Source organism: Phocoena sinus, chromosome 1, assembly GCF_008692025.1.
Source record: "Phocoena sinus isolate mPhoSin1 chromosome 1, mPhoSin1.pri, whole genome shotgun sequence".
NCBI lineage: Eukaryota > Metazoa > Chordata > Mammalia > Artiodactyla > Phocoenidae > Phocoena > Phocoena sinus.
In genome coordinates, this window is record NC_045763.1 from 75,627,300 (window position 1) to 75,653,410 (window position 26,111).

The window sequence follows — 26,111 nt, forward strand, 5'->3', positions numbered from 1 at the left end:
GGGTAGGATTTACTGAGATGTAGATACTTTTAAAAGAAACAAGCAAACAAAAATTCACCTGAGAATAATTGTATAGCATGTGGACAAACATCCTGTTGGAGAAAAGTGAGGAGGGAGACATGAGGGGAAAATGTAAAGTGTGACAGTTTCCCATTCTGGAGCAGACTCAGGGCCATCCTGGAACTCAGGGGCATGTGTGTCCCTGAAGGGACTTGACAGCTCCAGGGGAATGCAAGGTCCCTGCACAACTGTTTGGAGCTTTGTTTAACTAAAAGATTTAGGGAACAGGGGAATAGGCCATTATTTTATATTAAAACCAACAATGAGATTTTATGGAATAGAAGACAAAACATTTTCAGAAGTTTAACAACACATGAGACTTTGGGATTTGGAAATGAGCCCCCAGACAAGCTCCCCTCAGTAGCCTGGTTTTAGAAACTGTGGTTTAGGTGCCTGCCATTGGGGAAAAGCAATCAGAATCTGAGGGAGAAGGGAGAAGGGAGAAGGAGAGGAAAGTAGGGACGTAGAGATCTGGGGGCAGAAGGGAAAAGCAAGAATAAACCAGCCATGGATAATTTAAGGATATATGGAAATAATCTTTCTTGTATGTTCTCTCAAAAGATAAGACTGTCTAAAGGTGAAACAACTTTAGACCACTGCCCAACCAAGTTAAGCCTGAGTGGAGACAGTCTTCTTTACAAAGCACAAGGTAACTGCTTTTTCTTATTAAAAAGGCATCTAATGAAGTTCAGGTGTTAGTAGTTCCTTACATCTAAGGTGAATACTTGCTAGGATAGTCTAATTAAAAAAAAAAAAAAAATACAGAAAAGCAAACCCTCCAATATGGAACTTTACAAAGGCTGTAATCGCTATAGCCAACACACTAAAACTGCCTATACACAACAAAAGACTTGACAGAACTCAATTCAATTCAATTTCACAGTTATTGAGTACATTCATATATTTTTGAAAATTTATTACACTAAAAAATTTAACAAAGCTCACTTAATGAATATGTATGTGGTCAAGAATAATTCTACAGAATGGAATGCATCTCAAGTCTAGCAAACTAAGTTATGAAGTGCTCAGAAACAAATTACCATTCTCAATCAGAATAGAATAGGAAAATTAATATTTATACAACACCATGAGAAAACTGAGGAAAGAAAGAACAATTGATTTTTTTTTTGTTTTTTGGCTGTGTTGGGTCTTCATTGCTGCACGCGGGCTTTCTCTAGTTGCAACGAGCAGGGGCTACTCTTCATTGCAGTGCGCGGGCTTCTCATTGCCATGGCTTCTCTTGTTGTGGACCACAGGCTCTAAGAGCACAGGCTTCAGTAGTTGCGGCTCGCAGGCTCTAAAGCGCAGGCTCAGTAGTTGTGGCACACGGGCTTAGCTGCTCCGCGGCATGTGGGAATCTTCCCGGACCAGGGCTCAAACCCTTGTCCCCTGCGTTGGCAGGTGGATTCTTAGCCACTGCGCCACCAGGGAAGCCCCTTGACTTTTAAATATATCTCAACCTATACACCTTTGTTGAAGTAATTGAAGGGTATGCATGTGAGCTGTCAAAACTGTTTGAATAAAGTTGTGGATTAATATCCCACCTGGAGAGCAATGCATAATGAAAATGTACGAGAATCACTAGCAGCTGAAGTATTTTTCAAACATTTGCCTTATCAAAAGGATTTACATTTATAAATTGTTCAATGTTCAGTTAAATAATAGGACATCGAAGAAAAACATATTATACAACTAATACCCAGCTTGAGCAAAATTCACTTTGAAGCTGTGTGTTTCATAGATACAACCCAAGACCTCATGCTAAAAAAAGTGGAATCACTGAATTTTTATAGACATTTTCAAAGCAATATTAAAACATTCCACATGTTTTCTGTCGTTGTTGTTGTTTTTTGCGGTACACGGGCCTCTCACTGTTGTGGTCTCTCCCGTTGCGGAGCACACGCTCCGGAGGCACAGGCTCAGCGGCCATGGCTCACGGGCCCAGCCGCTCCGCGGCATGTGGGATCTTCCCGGACCAGGGCACGAACCCATGTCCCCTGCCTTGGCAGGCGGACTCCCAACCACTGCACCACCAGGGAAGTGCCTTTTTATTTTTTTAATTCCATATATATGTGTTACCACATGGTATTTGCTTTTCTCTTTCTGACTTACTTCACTCTGTATAACAGACTCTAGGTACATCCACCTCACTACAAATAACTCAGTTTCGTTTCTTTTTATGGCTGAGTAATATTCCATTGTATATATGTGTCACATCTTCTTTATCCATTCATCTGTCGATGGACACTTAGGTTGCTTCCATGTCCTGGCTATTGCAAATAGAGCTTCAATGAACATTGTGGTACATGTCTCTTTTTGAATTATGGTTTTCTCAGGGTATATGCCCAGTAGTGGGATTGCTGGGTCGTATGGTAGTTCTATTTTTAGTTTTTTAAGGAACCTCCATACTGTTCTCCATAGTGGCTGTATCAATTTACATTCCCACCAACAGTGCAAGAGGGTTCCCTTTCCTCCACACCTTCTCCAGCGTTTATTGTTTCTAGATTTTTTGATGATGGCCATTCTGACCGGTGTGAGGTGATACCTCATTGCAGTTTTGATTTGCATTTCTCTAATGATCAGTGATGTTGAGCATCCTTTCACCTGTTTGTTGGCAAGCTGTATATCTTTGTAGAAGTGTCTATTTAGGTCTTCTGCCCATTTTTGGATTGGGTTGTTTGTTTTTTCAATATTGAGCTGCATGAGCTGCTTGTATATTTTGGAGATTAGTCCTTTGTCAGCTGCTTCATTTGCAAATATTTTCTCCCATTCTGAGGGTTGTCTTTTTGTCTAGTTTATGTTTTCCTTTGCTGTGCAAAAACTTTTAAGTTTCATTAGGTCCCATTTGTTTATTTTTGTTTTTATTTCCATTTCTCTAGGAGGTGGGCCAAAAAGCATCTTGCAGTGATTTATGTCATAGAGTGTTCTGCCTATGTTTTCCTCTAAGAGTTTTATAGTGTCTGGCTTTACATTTAGGTCTTTAATCCATTTTGAGTTTATTTTTGTGTATGGTGTTAGGGAGTGTTCTAATTTCATTCTTTTACATGTAGCTGTCCAGTTTTCCCAGCACCACTTATTGAAGAGGCTGTCTTTTTTCCATTATATATTCTTGCTTCCTTTATCAAAAATAAGGTGACCATATGTGCATGGTTTTATCACTGGGCTTTCTATCCTGTAACACTGATCTATATTTCTGTTTTTGTGCCAGTACCATACTGTCTTGATTACTTTGTTGTCCAGGAGCCTGATTCCTCCAGCTCCATTTTTCTTTCTCAAGATTGCTTTGGCTATTCGGGGTCTTTTGTGTTTCCATACAAACCTTTGCTCTAAATGGTTCTGGAATGCCTCTTTGGGAATTATCTTCAAAGCCTCCATTATATTCTTCTAAGCAATGTGTCAGAATACTTTAGGATGTGGATTCTGGAGTCTGGGTTTAAATCACAAAGCCACAAATTATTATTTGAACAGATCGAATGGCTTTATCTCTCTGTGCCTTACTTTTTTTTCCCCCACCTGTTTGAAAAGGGAGAGATGAAGACAAGGGGAGTAAATAATAAAGGTAACTACCTCTTAGAGTGTTGTGAAGATAAAATTAGTTAATACATGTAAAGCTCTAAGAACAGCCCATCATCAACTCACAATAAATGTTAGCTAACATACGTGAGCCCTTGGGCAAGCAACTGCATCTCTCTGAGGCTCAGTTTACTCACCCAGGGAGGAGGATTAATGCTTTACCACCTCAGGAGTTATTGTGAGAACTGAATGAAATGGTTTAGCCCACACAGTTTAGTGTCTGGCATGTAGTAAGCACTCAGTAAATGTTAGCTGCTATTATTATTACTATTCCTGGTGATGGAAAATCCATGACCCATGAGGATGACATTGAATTGAATAAATATCCAAGTTATTCCGGTCAAGTCTGAGTAAATGCAGTTGATGATAACATTTCTCTCTGGCTTCATCCTCTTTGACCATCACATTAAACTCTATCAACTAAGCCCCTTTTCTTGGAGCTCACACCTTGGTTTTTGTGATTTTCCTGATCCTCCTTCAGTTTCTTTCCTCTTTCCTGCCTCCGTTTCACCTTACTGCCCTCTCATCATGAATATACCTCAAACTCTAACTTCAGCTGTGTGCTTTCCTTTTTACGCACTCTCCTTTTGGTAACACAGTGTATTCTCTCACCTCTGATGAGAATCCTTAAGTCTCACCTCTCACCATCTCTTGGGATTGAACCCAACCTAATCCTACAACGTCAGTGTGTCTGGAACAGAACCCATAACGTGAGTCATCCCTGCCTCTCTCCCAAGGCCGCCATGCCCGGTCTCTCACACAGGGTAATTAAGTCTTTGTTTACAATGCATTGAACATTTGCCTTTTCCTTTTCATTATCAGTAGTGACCCCTGGATCAGGCTCTTGGCTCCCCTTGTTAGGCCAGAGGGTTCCAAATCTTTCTATCTTGCACCCCCTCAGGAAACGTTTTTGAGCACATATCCCCAGTGAACATGTATTTATTTACAAATTATACACGTTCTACTCTACTAACATATTTATGCACATGATTTTTTTTAACATCTTTATTGGGGTATAATTGCTTTACAATGGTGTGTTTCTGCTTTATAACAAAGTGAATCATTTATACATATACATATGTTCCCATATCTCTTCCCTCTTGCATCTGCCTCCCTCCCACTCTCCCTATCCCACCCCTCCAGGCTGTCACAAAGCACCGAGCTAATATCCCTGTGCCATGCGGCTGCTTCCCACTAGCTATCTACCTTACTACGTTTGTTAGTGTGTATATGTCCATGACTCTCTCTCGCCCTGTCAAAGCTCACCCTTCCCCCTCCCCATATCCTCAAGTCCGTTCTCCAGTAGGTCTGCGTCTTTATTCCTGTCTTAACCCTAGGTTCTTCATGACTTTTTTTTTTTCCTTAAATTCCATATATATATGTGTTAGCATACGGTATTTGTCTTTTTCTTTCTGACTTACTTCACTCTGTATGACAGACTCTAGGTCTATCCATCTCATTACAAATAGCTCAATTTCGTTTCTTTTTAAGGCTGAGTAATATTCCATTGTATATATGTGCCACATCTTCTTTATCCATTCATCTGATGATGGGCACTTAGGTTGTTTCCATCTCCGGGCTATTGTAAATAGATATGCACATGATTTTAAAAAGAGAAAAACAGACAAAAATGAGAGTGAAGAATTTGAAATAAATATTTTAATGATTTTAATTTTATGTATTAAATGGGTACGAAATGCCTTTTTGCTCTTGCTAAATGTATTATGAATAATATCTTTTAGTAAGAACAATGTGATTGAATATGCCTAGTTATTTCTTAAAATGTTGATGATACTTCATAATACAGCTATTTAAAGCTTCCATGTTTGGCTTACTTTGGTACTTGTTTTTAATGTCTTACCCAATATGAAAGGGACTGCTCAAAACGTGTAGATCCCAAAGGAAGTGTTGGTTGACTGTACCTACTAAATCATGATGATTATCTTTTACTTTTGTCTGGAATTACTTTCAAAAGTTTTTTGAAATGCAATGTGTATTTTTAGTATAGCTGAAGTTTTCTTCTCCTGTCTTAGTTTTCATGTATATGTTTGTTAGTTGATTTTCCCATGATTGATACAACCCAGAGAATGCATTAAGGAGGTGTGATGAGTAAAGTATTGTGAGCTTATATTTCTTTATGATCTTTCCCAGAAATTTAATATCACATTTAAAAACAAATAAATGATTTGGGAAAATGCCCCAGACATATCTTTAAGAGAATAGAAAATCAGGATAAAAAGCTAGAATACTCACTTAAAAAATAGTCTATATATATTCACCAAAAAGTAATAGAGGGAAAAATATACCAATATTTTAATAGTGGTTACCTCTGGGAAATATGATAATGAAGGATTTTTGTTATTTTATTCATGCTTTTCTCTCTTTTCCAAAGCTTCAAATAACATTTATTAATTTCAGATCTCAACAAATAACATTTATTAATTTTAGATAACAAAAGTATCTGACTGACACCAGATACTTTTAAAAAGAAAGAAGTTCCAGATAACATTTGAGTTTCAGACCCCAGATTAACTGTGCTCTTACTGTTTGCATGGATAGCTGTAATATAGCACCATCATTGATGTTCATAAATAATAAACCTGAACTAATCAGCAAACATTAAATTGTGTTCCATATGCTGTGTTGATAACAAACAAGTAACACATTTAGATGGATTTATTTCTTAGAAGTTAAAAAATTGGGGGTACTTGAGAGACTAACCTTAAATTATTTGAAAAATTGCTATATGATGCCAACTGAATAAAAATGACATGAGTTTCTCATTAGAGAATATCAAGGGTGTTAACAAGTCAAGAGAAATACCAATGACTTATTAAGAAAATCAAGGGTGTTATTTAACCCAGAGGATGTATTTTGTGTCCAATATACTGTAAATAATTCTGAAATGATGTAAATGATGTAGAATTGGTTTTCAAACTGTGTTATGGAAACTTTTAGAGCCCCTGAAAAGTGGGCAGAGGAATCTTCCCTTTCCCACCCATGAAACACTTCAACCAGAGCAGTGCAGCTTTGATCAGTTTTACAGGCAGGGGAGTCCACACAAACTTTGGTTTGAAAAAGGCATTCTACTGCTAAATTAGAAATCTAAAAATGCTTGGACTTATGCCCACCACACTGGGGAGGAAATGGGGCGGATATGTGTCACAAAGGACAGAAAATACAGACTAACTATATTTTAGAATATCTTTCAGTGTAAATATGTGTTTCTTCTATCCATACACCTCCAAAAGACAAAATGTTAGCCCAAAGCAAAGCAATGAAAGCAGGAGAAATGAACCCATACCAGAATCTGGAAGGTGGGTTGGGCAATCATCTCAAGCCAATAGATGACTTCTGCACCAAGTTCTTTGTGGGAACAGAGGTGAGTTGGAATTATCTGCTTCTAAGTTACATTGAAATAAGTGATTATGACCTCTACAGTATGTTTGTCTTTTGAGAACTCACAATATTTTTTGTAGTCTTCTATCCTTTGGCTTACAATACTTATACTGCTTTCATATTTTTATACGCTTGCTTGCATTTAAAAGTTTTAACCTCAGTGCCTCATAGCTTCATATTTGAGATGTTCCTGAACAAAAGTGGAAAAGTCTATAAAATTAGGTATGATTCTTTTTACTAATAATTTTTTGATCAGCCTGCAAATATTTATCAAACACCTATACCGTATGGAAGAAACCATGTGAAGTGTTAGAGATTTACTAAGAAAATATATTGCTTTGTTAGGCCAGAACAATCTAGTAGGAAAGAGAGTGAAAAACTCACTCAATTCAAAAGATAAATAACAACTGAACATAATAACAATAATGACAAAATATGCATAAACATGAAATCTACCATCTTAACCTTCTTTTTGGCTGCATAATCCATAAGTTTTCCTTCTTATTTGTTTTAACATCTTTATTGGAGTATAATTGCTTTACATGGTTGTGTTAGTTGCTGCTGTATAACAAAGTGAATCAGCTATACATATACATATATCCCCTCCCTCTTGCATCTCCCTCCTACCCTCCCTATCCCACCTTTTTAGGTGGACACAAAGCACCAAGCTATTCTCCCTGTGCTATGCGGCTGCTTCCCACTAGCTATCTAGTTTACATTTGGTAGTGTATGTTTGTCCATGCCACTCTCTCACTTTGTCACAGCTTACCCTTCCCCCTCCCCGTGTCCGCAACTCCTTTCTCTACGTCTGCACCTTTATTCCTGTCCTACCCCTAGGTTCTTCAGAACCTTTTTATTTCTTTTGAGATTGCATATATATGTGTTACCGTACGGTATTTGTTTGTCTCTTACTTACTTCACTGTGTATGACAGTCTCTAGGTCCATCCACCTCACTAAAAATAACTCAATTTCATTTCTTTTTATGGCTGAGTAATATTCCATTGTATATATGTGCCACATCTTCTTTATCCATTCATCTGTTGATGGACACTTAGTTGCTTCCATGTCCTGGCTATTGCAAATAGAGCTTCAGTGAATATTGTGGTATGTGTCTCTTTTTGAATTACGGTTTTCTCAGGGTATATGCCCAGTAGTGGGATTGCTGAGTTGTATGGTAGTTCTATTTTTAGTTTTTTAAGGAACCTCCATACTGTTCTCCATAGTGGCTGTATTAATTTACATTCCCACCAACAGTGCAAGAGGGTTCCCTTTCCTCCACACCCTCTCCAGCGTTTATTGTTTCTAGATTTTTTGATGATGGCCATTCTGACTGGTGTGAGGTGATACCTCATTGCAGTTTTGATTTGCATTTCTCTAATGATCAGTGATGTTGAGCATCCTTTCACCTGTTTGTTGGCAATCTGTATATCTTTGTAGAAATGTCTATTTAGGTCTTCTGCCCATTTTTGCATTGGGTTGTTTGTTTATTCGATATTGAGCTGCATGAGCTCCTTGTATATTTTAGAGATTAGTCCTTTGTCAGTTGCTTCGTTTGCAAATATTTTCTCCCATTTGGAGAGTTGTCTTTTTGTCTTGTTTATGGTTTCCTTTGCTCTGCAAAAGTTTTTAAGTTTCATTAGGTCCAATTTGTTTATTTTTGTTTTTATTTCCATTTCCCTAGGAGGTGGGTCTAAAAGGATCTTGCTGTGATTTATGTCATAGAGTGCTCTGCCTATGTTTTCCTCTAAGGGTTTTATAGTGTCTGGCCTTACATTTAGGTCTTTAATCCATTTTGAGTTTATTTTTGTGTATGGTGTTAGGGAGTGTTCTAATTTCATTCTTTTACATATAGCTTTCCAGTTTTCCCAGCCCCACTTATTGAAGACGCTGGCTTTTCTCCATTGTATATTCCTGCCTCCTTTATCAAAGATAACGTGACCATATGTACGTGGTTTTATCTCTGGGTTTTCTATCCTGTTCCATTGACCTATATATCTCTTTTTGTGCGAGTACCATACTGTCCTGATTACTGTAGCTCTGTAGTATAGTCTGAAGTCAAGGAGCCTGATTCCTCCAGATCCGTTTTTCTTTCTCAAGATTGCTTTGGCTATTCAGGGTCTTTTGTGTTCTCCCTCAGTTATTCTGCTATTGATTCCTTCTAGAGAATTTTTAGTTTCTTTTATTGTGTTGTTTATGGTTGTTTGTTTGCTCTTTAGTTCTTCTAGGTCCTTGTTAAACAATTCTTGTATTTTCTCCATTCTATTTCCAAGATTCTGGATCATCTTTACTATCATTTCTGAATTCTTTTTCAGGTATGCTGCCTATTTCCTCTTCATTTGTTTTGTCTGGTGGGTTTTTACCTTGCCCCTTCATCTGCTGTGTATTTTTCTGCCTTCTCATTTTACTTAGCTGACTGTGTTTGGTGTCTCCTTTTCACAGGCTGCAGGTACATATTTCCCATTGTTTTTGGTTTCTGACCCCAGTGGGTAAGGTTGCTTCAGTGGGTTGTGTAAGCTTCCTGGTGGAGGGGAGTGATGCCTGTGTTCTCGTGGGTGAGGCTGGATCTTGTCTTTCTGGTGGGCAGTACCACGTCTGGTGGTGTGTTTTGGGGTATCTGTGAACTTAGTATGATTTTAGGCAACCTCTCTGCTAATGGGTGGGGTTCTGTTCCTGTCTTGCTAGTTGTTTGGCATAGGATTTCCAGCCCTGGAGCTTGCTGGTCATTGAGTGGAGCTGGGTCTTCACGTTGAGATGGAGATCTCTGGGGGAGCTTTCACCATTTGATATTATGTGGGGCCAGGAGGTCTCTGGTGGTCCAGTGTCCTAAACTCAGCTCTCCCACCTCAGAGGCTCAGGCTTGACACCCGGCTGGAGCACCAAGACCATTTTGGGTAGTCTGAGGTCTTCTGCCAGCGTTCAGTAGGTGTTCTGTAGGAGTTGTTCCCCATGTAGAAGTATTTTTGATGTATTTGTGGGGAGGAAGGTGATCTCCACGTTTTACTCCTCCGCCATCTTGAAGGTCCCCCTTAACCATTTTTAAGTGTACAGTTCAATGGTATTAAGTACATTCATATCGTTGAGTAGCTATCACCACCATCCATCTTGAGAACTATTTCATTTTCCCAAGTTAAACTTCTGTAGCAATTAAAGCAGTAACTCCCCATTCCCTAATGCCTCCCACTCCTGGCACCACCATTCTACTTTCTGTTTCAATGAATTTCACTGTTCTAGGTACCTCATGTAAGTGGATTCATATAATATTTGTCTCTGTGCACACCAAAGTTTTGCAAGCCAAGAATGATAGCTTTAGAAAGAGAAATAACCACAAAATCTTAAAGCAGAAATTAAAGCATGACACCCTCTGCTTAAACTCCTCTTTAGTGACTACTGAGTGACACATGAAAAATCCAAACTCCTTATACCAAATGATGTAAGATTCTGCATCATTTGGCCCCTTTCTCTCTCTCCACCCCCATCTGCACCAGTCTACTCACTCTCTCTGTCTGCTCTGATTTTCTCTCTCATTCTTCTTACCAAACTCTTTCCTGCCTTTCAAGTCCTTGCACTCCTTGGAGTGAATATCATTCATTATTCAGCAGATATTTGCTGAACATTTAATATATACCAAGCACTGTTCTTGACCCAGGGAATATAGCAGAGAACAGACATCCAAAATTCCCTGCCCTCGCGGGACTGACCATCCAGTGGGACGCTCTCCTGCCAACCCCTGACGTGGCTGACTGATCCTTGTACTTTGGATAGAGGGTTTAAGGGATGCCTCTCTGGGATCTAGGTTGGCTGGCTCAGGGCTGAAGCTGGAGGAAGTGGTGGAGCCCTGTAGGCAGAGAGGCCTGGTAGACAATGATCTCAGGTGGACCCATCCAGTGGTGAAGAGGGCCTGAGCAGTGTGGCCGAGAATGTCACACAGGCATGGGGGCAGTGAAATTGTCGGAACTAGGTAACCAGATGGAGAGGGATGTTAAGGCTTCTAGCCAAGTGGCTGGTGATGTAATCATCACTCAACACATATTTATTAACCTGGTGCAAATTATTCCCGTGACTCGGTTCAGTTTCTGAGTTCCACATACCAGCTGTGAGAGCCAGGAGATATTAACTCTCTTACAGGACTTTGGTGAGGGCTGGGGTCATGTACATAAAGCTCCTAACAACTCCAGCAGCACTGAGTGCTCAGGAAATGGTAACTCCAAGGGTGATGTGCCACAGGCGATGGGCTAGAGGTGTACAGTAGACGCATCCCAGGCTGTCTGCTCCCTTAGACTGTGTACCAAGAGGGGAGGGAGGGCTTGTCTTCAGACTCTGAATTTCCGGTGCCACACACAGTCGTTGTTTGTTAAATGAGTTGACATGGATGAATGAAAGCACAGATGAGTGAATGAATGAGTGGCCCTGGTCCCATGAGATTGTCCTTCACTTTGCATAAATCAAATGTTTTCCCATCTCCTCTCTCTCACCTATGTATCCCAATCCATCCCTTCCTCTGAGTCCTCTTAACTCATCTTAATATATACCCTTCTCTGTGTTTTCCTCTTATTATTTAATGAAAAAAAACATTGGGATTAGGAGATTGCATGTGGGTTTTACATTTATAAGATGGTGGCCTGGGACTACATTTTTTCTCTGAACCTCTCCCACCTCTTCATTCACTGGTTCTGTCTGTCTTTCCCCTTTGTGTGGCAATTTCTGCCTCTTGTTTACACCAGCTCCCTCTTCTTTCTCTTCTCCTTAAAATGGCCATAAGTAGAACTGGAATACATATTACTTGTTATGTCATTTGGCTAGAACTCGCTGTTTCCTCTTCTCAACTTTCAAAGATGATGAGTACCATACATATTCCCTCTTTCTCTCTTATTCCATGAATATTTATTAAGTACTGACTTTGTAACATGCTGAGAACAAATCACTGAATAAGGCAGACTAGATCCCTCCCCTTCTGGAGCTTTCAGTCTATTGGGACAATTTTTTGTTAACAACGACTTTGGGAACCCAGCAGTTGGAACTTGTGTACCTAGAATAGCTTCGTAATTGCCTGTGTTCTCCCCATCGATGTGTGTAGATAAAAACTCAACAAATTCATTTTTTTGTTTAATATAAAATCAAGTAATCATTTTGAGCCTTCCCTCCCCACACTGCACCAAATTATTGTTTGATTAAATTGACTTGTTACTTTGTGTTTGTTTGGGTCATGGTCAGTCTTAGCACATGAATAAGAGGACTTTTGTCTTTTAAGTTGTCTCATCAGGAACCTGTAATATTTTTAGGAAGGTGACGTGATATACACAGATTGGAAAATGGAAAGAGACCCTGAAACTGGCCGATTTATGAGTAAGTTTTGATGATTGCTCTGTTATTAATAATTTATTTCTTTTTTACGAAGTACGAGTAACCCTGTCCTTGCTAATGCGAGAGAGGGCACCTGAGGTTCTGACTCTACACTTGTTACTCAAAGTGAGGGCTTCGGACAAGCAGCACAGTTGTCACCTGGGAGCTTGTTAGAAAAACAAAATCTTGGATCCTACCCCAGGCCTGCTGAATCTGAATACAGATTTTAATAAAATTCTCCAGGAGATTTGTTTTCACACTGAAATTTGAGGAGCACTGATGTATTGATACTTAAATTACGGAGACCCTTGGACAATTCAGTTTTAAAATAACCATGCTGTTTCAATAATTCAACAGCCCAGTAGCTCAGCTATGTGGAAATTCTGAGTCAGCATGAAATTATAAGCTAAATTTACCATGATCTTGCAGACCTCAGCCCTGTATGGGAGAAGTTAACTCTAGGGCCCTCCTTTGGGGCTGGGACTGGTCGTGCCCACGTGTTCCCCTGCTCCTGGGGCCCAGACTCTTGGGAAGATGAACAGAGGTGTGAGGGACACGCCCAGGTGGGTGGTTTGCAAGTTTCCAGCTGGAGAAAGGCATTCCAGGTAGAAAGACGAACAAGTGCAAAAACATGGAAGCTCAGAAGAGCAGTGCACAATTAGTAAACAGGGAGATCTTCTGGCCAAAGCATGGTAACAGAGAGGGCAACAGCAGCAGGAGAGGTGCCAGGAAGGACATTTGAGTCCAGATGGCAAAGAGCCTTGAGTGCTTTACTAACCTGTGGACCTTATCCTAGTACCACCAGTATAATCAGAAAATCACTCTGTCAGGAGAGCAGGGGTTAATTAATTGGTGGGAAGTAGGATGGCCAGTTGCAATAGCCTAGATGAGAGATGGAGAGGACTGATGTATAGGCAGGGTGACAAGGATGTCCAGCAGAGGAAATACAAGAGGGAGAGAGAGACATACGAGTCATCACGCCAGGACTTTGTGACCAGTGGGATGTGAGTGGGAAAGAAAAAGAGAAGTTGCTGTTAATTTCTTGACATGTAATTCATTCCAAAAAACCGAGAAATAGCTCTAACCACCTACTTAAAGGCTATTTTTAAGTCATCTTAATACTTTAAAATTACCAGTCAAGTATTTTGTAACGTGGAAAGCCAAATGACACTGTTACTTCCATTGGATAATGGTTGAAGTTCAGGGAAAGTCAATGTGTAGACATGCTGAACTGTAAATTGCATGCCCTACTTAACATTCTGTGAACTGGCAGTGTTTTCCTTGGAAGCTACCAGCCTGATGTCTTTCATAAACACCATGGAGGTTTCCTGGGTAAAGATGAGGCAAATACTGGGGGCCATTTTCTCTTGATCTGCTGGGAGCCCCATGTTCTTATCTCAAATATACAACAAGGCAGAAAGGAGAATTTCCTTTTCTAAGAAGAAACTTCTGAAAGACAGATTACCCTGACTGAGCTGTGTGTGATGAAGAAGTCCACATCAAACAGATGATCTAAGTGACAAGCCAAGAAATACAGGCTGATGTATTTGATGATGATGACGGTTAACATAATCATCTCATGTACTCAACTCACAAATTGGCACACGTCATGTGTTAGGCACTCAATACTCTCCATCACTCTCCTCACAGCAACACTGGATTTGAACCCAGACGGTCTGTGCTCTTAACCATATCAGTATACTAAATCCTTCATTAGATAATGACTCTGGTAAACTACTGTTTTGTTTATTGTAAGTTTCTTATAGTAACCTGGCTGGGGGCTCTGGAATTTCATTTAATAACTTAAGGACAGCTCCATTTACTGCTGAATGGCTCTAAGGACTTCCAAAGGACAAAAGGAAGAAAAAGTTATATGGGCTGAGAACCTCTAACATGTTAAAAGTACAAATCTTGATGGCTATCTATATTCCGATCACTGGTGGTCATTACATTTTGCAGAGGGCTTCTAGACTCCTGGATAGCCCTGCTCGCCAGAGTGAGGTGGTGTAGGAAAGCCCGGCTCACCAAGCACAAAACCAGGATCTGAGGGACACAACCAACAGCAAGAAGAAAGCTGCTAGCTTCCAGGGGTCTCCTGCCTTCCCAGAAATCCTCCAGATCACTTCAAGGGGCCCTTAGAAATAAGGCTTCTGTGCTGTCTTCAAGATGGAGCTCTGGTTAGAAGAAAATTGGTCTTTTTTAACCTAGAAGAGCTATGTTTAAACTTATTTATTTTTACTGTATTCACTTTTTTCAAATAGTTTTCACATTGATATAAAGATATACATAAACAAGAAATTTAACATCTTAACCATTTTTAAGTACAGTTCAGGGGAGTTAAGTACATTCACATTGTTGTGCAACCAATCTCCAGAACTCTGAGACTCTGTACCTGTTAAACACTAGCTCCCCACTCCTCTTTCCCCTCAGCTCCTGGCCACCACCAGTCTACTTTCTATCTCTATGAATGTACCTGTTGTAAGTACCTCATGTAAGTGGAGTCATACAGTATTTGCCTTTTTTCTTAAGTTTTTGGCCGCACCACACGGCATGTGGGATCTTAGTTCCCCAACCAGGGATCAAACCCGTGCCTCCTGCATTGGCAGGTAGAGTCTTAACCACTGGACTGCCGGGGAAGTCCCAGTATTTGCCTTTTTGTAAGTGGCTTATTTCCCTTAAAATGATATACTCAATTTTCATTCCTGTTGTAGCGTATGTCAGAATTCCCTTCCTTTTGAAGGATGGATAAGATTCCATTGTATGGATATACCACATTTTGTTTATCCATTCATCCATTGATGGACACTTGGGTTGCTTCTGTCTTTTCGGTATTGCAAATAATGCTGCTATGAACATGGGTGGACAAGTATCTCTTTGACACTGTATCAGCTTTTTACAAGATTATGGTAGCTTTTTTTCTGCTTAATGTTACATTGTTGTTCTGAGAAAAAAAGTTCCAACCTTCACATAGCTGTTAATATGATAAGTTTCAGAGTACATTCGTGGTTTTAGTATAAAATAGGCACACATTGTGGTTTGGCCTGGACAGGCACATATTTTTATGGCCATCCCTGGGGCTTGTGGGTATGGGCAGCAAGGAATAAGGAGCAGCCAGCTCCAAAGCCAGGACCGGGGAGAGGAAACCCAAGCCATGGCTGAGTAGGCAGACCAGGGGAGCAGAAGGACCCTGGTGCCTGGGGCAGAGACAGCGGGGAAGCCTTCATCTTAATATCCAAATCTGCTTGTCCTCTAATCTTCCCAGTTGCAATAAATGGAAAGTACAGAGAGCCTGTTGCTCTTACCAGAAACCTGGCTGCCATTCTCAGCACTCATCTCTCACCCCTCCTGTCAACTCTAGCTTGCAAATGTTTCTTGATTATCCACTCCTTCATTGCACCTTCATCCAAGTCACCATCCTCTCTCACTAGAACTACAGCAACAACCTCCCATGGTGTCCCCTCTTTGCTTTTACCTGCCTCTGATCCATTCTCGCCACAGCAACCAGAGAATCCTTTCATATGTCAATCAGATAGTCTTCTAGGCCTAAAGCGCTCATTAAAAAACATTACACTTAGAATGTAATCTAAATGTTTTTCCTAGCGAAGATTTGCAAGGTCTGGACTCTCTGGTCCCCATTTGTTTCCTATGTCTCACCCTGGGATTATCAGACTCCAGTCCTATTGCCTTCCTCAAAATAATAAATGCACTAAACACTTCTCAGGACTTTGGTGTGTATTTTTCCTTCTGTCTGGAATGCTACTTCACACCAAAATCTTCCTGTGACGAACTCAAGCCTAAATGACTCATCTTCAGAGAAGCCTGTTCTGACCATTCAGCCTAAATTACGAATGTCCCTTGTTATTCTTTCTTGTGATATTTTTTACTTCATAATACTTTTCACATTTTTTTTTTATTATATACCTTGGGATTTGTTTGTTGAGTATCTGTCTTTCCACTGGACTGTAAGGTCCAAGAGGACAGATCATGTTTGTTTATTAACCATTGTTTACCCATCCATCTACAGTACCTGGTACATACAAACAATCCACAATTATTTATTGACTAACAATATATACTATTGACTAACTGATAGACTAATAAATGAGTGAATGAATAAGAACAGGAAGTGTTCCTTTGAGCCTGAAAAGTAGCCTTGATGGGAATTTCCCTGGACTTTCCTTAAAAAAGAGGAGGAGCTGTCCTTGACAGTTCCATTCACCACAACTGACCTCTGGTTCTCCACTCTTGGACCTCATTAATCGGGATCTATCTGTCCATCGGAAGTCTGCCCGTTCTTCATTGCAGGAATGTAAACAGTGTTATAAAAGGTGAAATGGCCTTTTCCACTCCAACAGCAAAGAAGCCCTTGAGCCTCTACACAGTCCATGATGGAGGTGTCCACACCGTTCAGAGATCACCTTTTTACAAGGACATTATCCTCACTGTTGGCGGTTGGAACGTGGCCATCTGGAAAGAAGGTATTATGGTAAGTTGCCTGCAAAATGGAGGAGTGGGTGTGTGGTCCTTTGTTATTGAGAAAAACAATAGGAAAAACAGACTGTTCTGACATAGCAATGCCTTTGGGACATTTTTTAGAGAAATTGGAACAGATGGCCTGGGCCCCAGCCTGTCAGCAGAACCACTGCAAGCCTTTGGAAAACACGACCATTTGCTTTTCTTTCCTGAGGGAAGGAAACATTTACAAGTCTTTTGTTCTCTGAAACCAAACAGTCTTTTCTTCAAAATACTGTGTATATCATGGGCAGTTCCCTTGATTTATGTTTTTCCCTCTGCTTAAAATACAAGATGGAATGCTGATTATGGCACAAAGTTGAAGGAGAAGCAATGGGTCTGTCACTGCTCTTGCACTGGGCTCAGAAAGTGGGACTACGAAAGCTAAGGGGTCCGTCACCAGGCAGGCAGAGACGTGCATGGGTCAAGGTGAGGCAGTGCCAAGAATCCAGTGGTCCTGGTTAGGACACGGCCTGGGTCCAGGCAGACAGAAGCTAAACTGCCAAAAGCTAGAAAGACTGGTAAAATCTAGTGAAGCAAGGGCATGGGAAAATCAGTAGGATATGTCCCTCTCATGAGCTACTTAAGAAAATTATCAAAATCTGTAAAAAAGTATGTATATATATGTGTGTGTGTGTGTGTGTGTGTGTGTGTGTGTGTGTGTGTGTGTATTTCAGAGCTGTAATATATGTATTCTTTGACCTAATATTTTTTTCCTTTTATTTCTGGGACTCTAACTTACAGGAATACTCAAAAAAGTAATGTGTGTGAATATATGTACAAGTTTGTCATTGAAAAAAGTTGAAAACTCCTTAAGTGTCCATCCGCAAAAGGACTTCTACTTTATAACAATGTACTTTTGTATGCTCTTTTTTTTTTTTTTTTTTTTTTTTACAACAAGCAAACGTTAGTTTTGCAGTTAAAGAGAAAGACAAAAGAAATGTAGGCAAGATTGTCCAAAGACCACGCAGGGGTCAGGAACCTGGTTATCCACCAAAACTGAAGGAGCCGAGCAAGAACAGGTTTGGCCTGTTGCCTCTAAGGAGTCCGTGAATTGGTGACCTTCTTTGTTCCCTGTAGGAAGGTTTTGTTTACATGTATGGGAAGGTGGAAAGCAGCTCCATGACTTAGTTTAGTCCCGCAGATGTAAGTAGGTGAATGAGCCCAGGCGGAGCATGACGGTAGGAAGAGAGCACATTCTGATCTTCAGTCTCTATGAAAACCTCCCAAAGAAGGCAAATTACCCCAAAATAGAGAAAAGATAAGATGATCTTATGTTGCTCTGGTGGTCCAGAATCTCTCCCAAATAATATTAATAAGCCATTGGATGCAGCTCACAGATAGAATTGACTTTTCATTCCCTTTTCCTGCCCACCAGAGCTATTTCCATGGTGAGCAGGCACCTGACATGAAAATAAAGATATAGGCAAAATTTGCTTATAATCTTTACTTATCCAGTGTCCATCAATCTCCATAGAAAGAGCAATGGGATTTAGCAGCAGTTGGATTATTAGAACCGTAAATAGCTCGATTGGAAGGTTTGATCTTTTATATAATCATAGCCATCTGAGTTTTACTTTTAAAAAATCATTGTGAATACCTCTCAGATAACAACAAAATCTTTTAATTTGTTTTTTTTTTTTAATTTATTTTTAGACTGGACCCCTCCTTCAGTCATCCTGTGCACCAAAAAGGTACACCTCAGGGCACTGGTCCCTGACAAGGCCTGGAGTCTTTTACATTGGCCGAGAAGATGGATACATCGATATCTGGGACCTTCTGGAGAAAACCCACGAACCAGCCCAGTCACAAAACATCTGTGTAACTATGATCACATACATCAAACCCTGGACCTTTTCTGGTATGTTAATTCTGATTGAATGAGCTAAGTCATTTTTGCCTTTTGGGGCTAGCTTAGGAACATTTTGACATTCAACTGGAAAGCCTCTGATGTTTCTTCTCAAGATTTTTCTTCCCATTCCATCTCTTCCCTTCCTTTCTCTTTCCTTCCCATCATTCCCCTTCCTTTCCCTTTTCAAATTCTGGATACAACCTGAGTTTCTCTCACTATTTTCTTCATCAACAGTTATTTCTGAGACACATTTTAGTATGTCAAGCAGAGGGTGATTTTAAACCACACAATAAAAAGCATCCTTCTTGGGCTTCCCTGGTGGCACAGTGGTTGAGAGTCCGCCTGCTGATGCAGGGGACACGGGTTCATGCCCCGGTCTGGGAAGATCCCACATGTCGCGGAGCGGCTGGGCCCATGAGCCATGGCCGTTGAGCCTGCGCGTCCGGGGCCTGTGCCCCACAACGGGAGAGGCCACAACAATGAGAGGCCCGTGTACCGCAAAAAAAAGCATCCTTCTCACCCTCTCCGGGTCCCTAAATCACAGGGTGAACCCTAAATCTTTGCTACTTTTTGCTGCTTCTTTTCCAAATAGAATAAGTTCTGTACCTTTAATTTTTCATTATGTCACAAATTTTCAATATTTTGTCACTTTATGGCCCTCCACTGGACAATATCAAGCAGTTTCCTTCTTGAGATCAAATGACTCTGCGGGGTCATATATCTCTTTAAACTACAACTTTTAAACTCATTAAGAGGAAAAAAATAACGTATAACAGAGCAAGCAGAAATTTAAGAATGTGTCGATGGAAAAGTAATTTATATCCTTTGTCCCAATTTCTCTGTCTCACCCAAGTAATACTTTCTACCCAAATTCAGTGTATATTTGCTCCATTTCAAAGAACTTTCCCTTTGTTTCCAAAGATGTGCAGGCATAAAATTGTCTTTCTATTCATTTCTTTCTCAGAAGAAACATTACATTTAGAAACACAGTCTTCAGAATCTCTAAGAGTGTCAGAGTCTGACTAATACTACTCGGCCGTATGTGTCACCAAAGTGTGTTTTCCCATCTTTGCTACAAAACATTGCTTTTGTATACCTCCAGGGATTACAAGTCTAGGATTTAGCAATTTGAACCAGACCTGCTGAAAATGAGAAGAAAAAAGTTGATGAGAGAGAAAATTAAAATTTTCAAACACATTCGTGTTTTATATCCATTTTAAATGATCAAAGGAAGCAATTTGTTTTTATAATAAGAAAACTGGTTCTGGCTGTGTCTTTGAAATTCATCTGGATAACGGCATCCTTTAGCCCTTACTATGTCTTTGGTGAAAATTGGCATGATGATTTTTATTTTGAAAATCTTCCATGTATTGTCCCTGCTTTCTTTTCAAATCTGCCCAGTGGATCCAGTCAGAGAGGGTCAATCTCAGCTAGGAGCCACACTCCTTATATAGAGGCTGAGAAAACAGGATTGGGGGTGAGCAGCGTGGCTGACAAAGACTCAGGGTCTCAGCCAGGATCATTGTAACCACAACAGGTCCTTTGGGAAATCACAAAACAAAAACACAGCACATGTTTAACCTCTAAAGTGGCTTTCTGATTGCAGAGTTGTTTTTCTCCCACATTTTTTTAATCTTTCAGCTAAGCAGCAATTTATAGCCATAGCTGATTATTATGGAACATTGCATATATTGGAAATTCCTTGGACACTAAGTCGCCCTTCCACCAATGAGGTTAGTAACTTTTGGCTTTGAGGATTTATGTGATCAGATACTGCTGAGGCATGTTTTAGAAGTACGTTCAGAAATGACAGCATTTTTACTCTTTAAGAGAACAAAAGAATCATACAGTCAAAAATAAGGGGATGTTAACCTAAATGGGGAAATAATTTGAAAAAAAATAGATACAAGTATATGTATAACTGAATCACTTTGCTGTACCCCTGAAACTAACACAACATTGTTAATCAACTATGCTCCAATATAAAATAAAAATTTTTAAAAAGGGGATGTATTTCTGTTTTATGAGATAAATGGTTTAAAGCTAGGGGAAAAAAAAAAACAAGCATGCAGCAAAAGAAAGGCCAAGTAAATGAAGCCCAGATTCAGAGAGGAATTGATTTGGGGATTCATAATCATAAGATGTTATTTTCACGTTGTAACCTAAGCGTGGGACCCTTATTTCAGTGATATCCTTCCCAGAGGGCCCAGCTGACATTTTTATGCATCTCTCCATTGCCAGCCTCCACCCATCCTTCCCCAACTTGGTGTGCTGCAGGCAGCAGGTCTGAAGTGGCAATATTCTGCCACTCCATGCACCCCACCCAAGGGTTTCAAGCAGTGTTAATAATTAGGTTATAAAAAGAAGATCAATATGTAGAAATACATAAATGTGTATACAACCAACATTAAACATATAGATTGCAATCTGTTGCAAGTCCCAACAACATCACCCTAGTTAGTGGTAGGCAAAAAACTTTCCTTCCCTTGGTGGCCTTGCCCAAGGTCTCTGCTGACTTCCCTGCTTCATTTCTTAACGTCCGCACGCTAAACTCTCCAGGGGACCAGGAACTCAGCTGTGCTTCCAGTCCCTTTACGGTTTCCATTGACATCCTCATCTGGGTTTTCCAAGTTTGTTTGATGATGTGAAACTTTCCTTCGTCTTAAAAGTGAGAAGGAAAGAAGAGGGGTGGGAGCAATCCCTGAATATTTCTCCTACAAAATTGCAATTTTTTTGCAGCTCTCTCCTTCCAGTCCCACTCCTTTCCTGCCATCCCTCAATTTGCAGGCCCCTAAACCTTAGCCCAGTAGCCCCCAAATTAGCTAGTTCCTCTGATAGTGGGCCTGTGGGCATTATCTCAAAGCAGGTAATCTAGCTAATAACTTACAAGCAGCAGGTAATCTAGCTAATAACTTACAAGCAGCAGAAATTTTCAGAGCCTCATGAAGAACATGGGGGCTTCCATGTGGGTCCCCCTCTCATGGGCCTGTGTTTCTAACAGGTATCGAGTATAAGCCACTACTTTGAAAGAGAAGTCAAGCATCTGGAATATGTAGAACAGCGCAAAAAAATTCGGGAAGAAGAAAAGAAAGAAAAGGAGCTGGAAATGGCGAAGAAAAAAGTTGTAAGTTAAATTTCAGAAACAAAAATTGCTTTCCTCTAATGTCATTGAGAATATATTTCTTTGGCTATTCCACAATTTTAATAGAAAAATTATGCCTTTTTACATTCTTCTCTTGTTCTGATGGGAGTCCAGGGGGCATTTCTCTGATTTCCTAGCTTACTACGAGTCAGAACAACCAGTTGGACACACCTAGTGAGATTCTACCCAATTTAAGTTTCTGAAATTTTCTATATTTCAAAGGCCTTTAGATACAGTGGTATCTAAATACCAATTATAGATACAAAGATTCAAACTCGAATGCTTTCATTTCATAGAATTTTAACATCTAGTGAATAATGCATTAAAACAGTGCAGGGCTTCCCTGGTGGCGCAGTGGTTGAGAGTCCGCCTGCTGATGCAGGGAACTCGGGTTCGTGCCCCGGTCCGGGAAGATCCCACGTGCCGCAGAGCGGCTGGGCCCGTGAGCCATGGCCGCTGAGCCTGCGCGTTCGGGGCCTGTGCTCCGCAACAGGAGAGGCCACAACAGTGAGAGGCCCGCGTAGCGCAAAAAAAAAAAAAAAATTTACCAAAAAGGAACCTAAGTCTCTGAAGCCCCCATCCTCTTCCTCAGCCTCTCTGTTTGACGTGAATTCCATCACTCTGTTGGTCTTCCCTTGACCCCTGGAATTTGGGGCCTTGAAATATTCTGTGAATTCAGCTCTTCTGTCTTTCTCACTTGAGGTCATCTCAGTCCATATTTCTGCTTATCTCTTGCTCATTCCCTTCCTTGCCCTTTTGTCACCAACAATTTCATCACCGCCTGTCGTTTCCTTATAGCCAAATATATAGCCTCCTCCAGTGTAATTACTCATGTAAGACCCTAGGTCTCAATTAAAAGCACAAGCATGTGGAAATATTTTAATGTACTGCATTAGCAAATAGATTAACGTTATCCCATTGATATATATGAATTAGTGGAACAAAAACAGAGGGAGCATCATTTAAAAACATTGTTTAGTGGTGACAAGGTATAAAAGAACACCAATTAATTAACTTTTCTTTGTTTTCTTTTGCTACAAAAAAAAAAAATTGGTCTTGGTCTGTTCTTTTGCACAACCACAAACACTGGGTGAAATTCTGCCGTGGGAGATAATATGCCACCCTTTCCTACACCAGCAGTCATCGATTACTAGGAGTGTTTCAATAACATAGTGACAGCTAATTATCCACTTAGAATTGTGGATAATCCAAAAATAATTTACAATGTGAAGTACTTTTAAAAATCTTGAATATTATAATAATCATATCTTGGAATTGTATGATGCTTTTGAGTTTCCAAAACTTTTCCACTTTCTTGTAACTTCATTTCCATTTGACATAGTACCCTCCTTAAAGTAGAGCTACCACTTGTCAAGTTTTCTCTGGAACTAGAGACTGTGGATAAGTGAATACATTTAAAAGGGCTCCTCTGCTACATTTAGAAAATGAAAAGGGTCACCAAGGAAAAATAACTAATGTTAAGTCAGAAGTATCTCCTTACAAGCAACTGCTGATAACAGGGGAAATGGGAACAAACTAACAACCTCAGAGGATTGCAGTGGGGATTAAACGAGTTGAAATATTTACAGCACTTAGCCAGTAACTGGCAGATAGGAAGTGTCCACTATTAATATCATTACCGAGGGCAGGGGACGATCACACATCCGTCCAGCAAGGCTGGTTTTCATGAACGCCCCCCGACTGGCAGGGATTAGGCTGTGCACTTCAACCCACACATGTGAGGGAAATCATATACCCGTCTCTTTGCAAACATTGAATCTGGATACCGCTCACTTATTGAAAAATAATAGTAATTATAGCTCTAACAGCACACAAAATGGGAATTTTCCTAACTGGCTGGAGACCCGAAACTGAGAAAAGTAGCAGTTTCCATATGATTCATTATGTCATCTCTATGGGACAGAGAAGACGGAAGAATTCAAAAGAATTCTGCAACCCCTAGTCAATGACCCACACTCCAGGCTACACAAGGGAGGCAAGAATTATGGGGAAGAAGTTTGGAAAAGGGGATTTTTTTTTGGAGAGAGGTGTTGGAGCGCTGTGTATTCCCCATTCCCACTTCTGCAACACCACCCAGACTCTGGGAGGAGACCTTCAAGAGAAGCACTGCTAGAGATAGGTTGCTGGCCAGGATGGACCATTGGCCTCGTACACCTCGCAGGAGGCTTCCTGAGCCACAGAAATCCAAGAGCTAGGAGTTACCAAGGGACCAGAGCAGAATGTCCAGGGAGAATTTAGGAAACTCAGGGACAGGGACCTGACTCCTATGGTTGGAAAGTCTGCAGGCAAAAGATTGGATTAAACTGCTCTGACAGATGGGTGGAGAGAGGACCAGGGGCAATGAACTTGTACTGATGGCAGAGTGAGGGTGGTAAGTTTTCCTGGGGCCAGGTGGAAACTTGAAAGTAGCTAGGCTCAAATCAGGTGTCCCAAAGGACTTTCTAAGTGGGGTGAGGCAATCTACAGAAAGAGCCTGGAGGTGCACAGGGGGGCATTGCAGTGGGGGCCACAAGGGGCAGCCTTCACTTGGATATTGGACTGGCCTGAGTTTTCAAATACCTGAAAACGACACTATTTCTAATACCTAAAAATGATAGGAAGTGCTATGGAATCTGTCACATATGTTGTAAAGGACAAAGGTTAGAAGAATAACACTTTTCTACTCTCACCTTATCGAGTCGTGCTCTTTTTGTGAATTGGTTATTGTAGCTAACAAGTGCTTACTGGGTGCATGTACCATTCTGAGGACCTGCCATATTTAATAATTCATTTAATCCTCACCGTGCTATGAAGGAGTTATAATGATTAGACATGAGGAATCTGAGAAAGCAGAGATATTAAGAGAGGGGGAAAAAGCAAACATATGGAAAGAATATGGCAGAGGAAGGGGAAGAGAACATCAGTCATTGTAAATATTCAAAAGAGGAAAATACCTCTTGCAAATTATTCTCTAAAGAAACTAGAATAACATATAGTTCCGGTCCCTTTGATGGAATCCACAAAGACAGGGCTTTGTGACAAGGCATCAGAAGGCACAGGAAGACATTAGGATTGGGACAGGACAAGAGGAGAGAAAACAAAAGCAACACAGGATGATACACCAAGATGAAGTGACCCTAAAGTTCCTCTGAAAGAAGACACAGATGAGAAAAAACAAAATCTTAAAAATCGTAATGACTGCCCAGCATATACTACAATAAATTAAAATGTCCCAATTGTTACACCAGAGCAGTACTCAGGTGAACACTGACAGATCAAAGAACAAAACAGATGACTCAGATTATTCAGCAAGTGGTGTTGGGTAAATTAGCTGAATAAATGCCCTTCATTGTTATTCTCTCCCCTCTCAATGTGCTCCTCCCTGCATCAGTGGCAGGAGCTCGTAGGCCAGCCTGGATTGCCCCTGCCCCCGAGAGCCCACATCCAGTCCATCAGCAGACTGGGTCAGCCCCACCACCAGGAGGCGCCTGGAGTCCGCACACACCGCTCCGCTCATCTCTGCCCCTCCCCTTCAGAGCCAGCAGCCTCTCTCCCTGACTGTGCAAGAGATGCCCCCCTGCCCTCTGCCCCTCACAGCCCTTCCAGAGAACAGCAGCCAGGCCAGACTTTCAAAAATAGCCCCTTCCCAGCCTTTGGTATCTCTAGCTGCCAGAGTTTTATACGAATGACTTGCTTTTTCCCCCCCTAGGAAACGTATCAGAAGTCAAAAGAACAATTGGAAGCCAAATTGAAAATGGACTACGAGAGTTATTTGGAACTGGAAAAGAACATCCTCACCAATCTTGGTCTGATCAAAGTGGAAGAGACAATGTCAAACATGGAAATGATATAGAAAAGCTTTCTGTAGGGGTGTTTTGAGGGCTTTGTGGGGCTTTTCTTTACTCATCATTTTTTATGTAAGGTGAACTAGCAAAACTAAATGTGAAAAAGGTTTACTTACGCATATCAAGCTTTTATTTCACTGCTATTAAAACTTTTGAATTAGACAATAAGATCTGTTTCCGTTTTTGGACTGAATATGTACTAAACTTTGTACTGAATATAAAAGCTATTGATAATGAAATTTTCACTTTCCTGTAATAATACAGAGCTTCAGACATCCACCCTCAGTCCTCACCTGACATCCATTCAGAGCCCCTAATCCCAGACAGGAGTGGAGCTCAAACTTTGCTCCTAATTATCAGGTTGCTTTTGGTCACCTCACCAAAAAG

At 40.6% G+C, this 26,111-nt stretch overlaps 1 protein-coding gene across 1 annotated transcript in view; it reads left to right on the top strand.

The window, feature by feature from the left end:
• Positions 1-25,886, top strand: part of WDR63 (WD repeat domain 63) — an 84,400-nt gene extending 58,514 nt beyond the window's left edge. The window contains exons 16-23 of the mRNA XM_032640918.1: positions 622-709; positions 6,885-7,015; positions 12,313-12,376; positions 16,729-16,859; positions 18,542-18,746; positions 20,379-20,470; positions 21,739-21,861; positions 25,589-25,886. Coding sequence (XP_032496809.1) covers positions 622-709; positions 6,885-7,015; positions 12,313-12,376; positions 16,729-16,859; positions 18,542-18,746; positions 20,379-20,470; positions 21,739-21,861; positions 25,589-25,732 — 978 coding nt within the window. The 3' untranslated portion in view covers positions 25,733-25,886. The remainder of the gene's footprint in view (positions 1-621; positions 710-6,884; positions 7,016-12,312; positions 12,377-16,728; positions 16,860-18,541; positions 18,747-20,378; positions 20,471-21,738; positions 21,862-25,588) is intronic.
• The last annotated feature ends 225 nt before the right edge of the window (positions 25,887-26,111 follow it).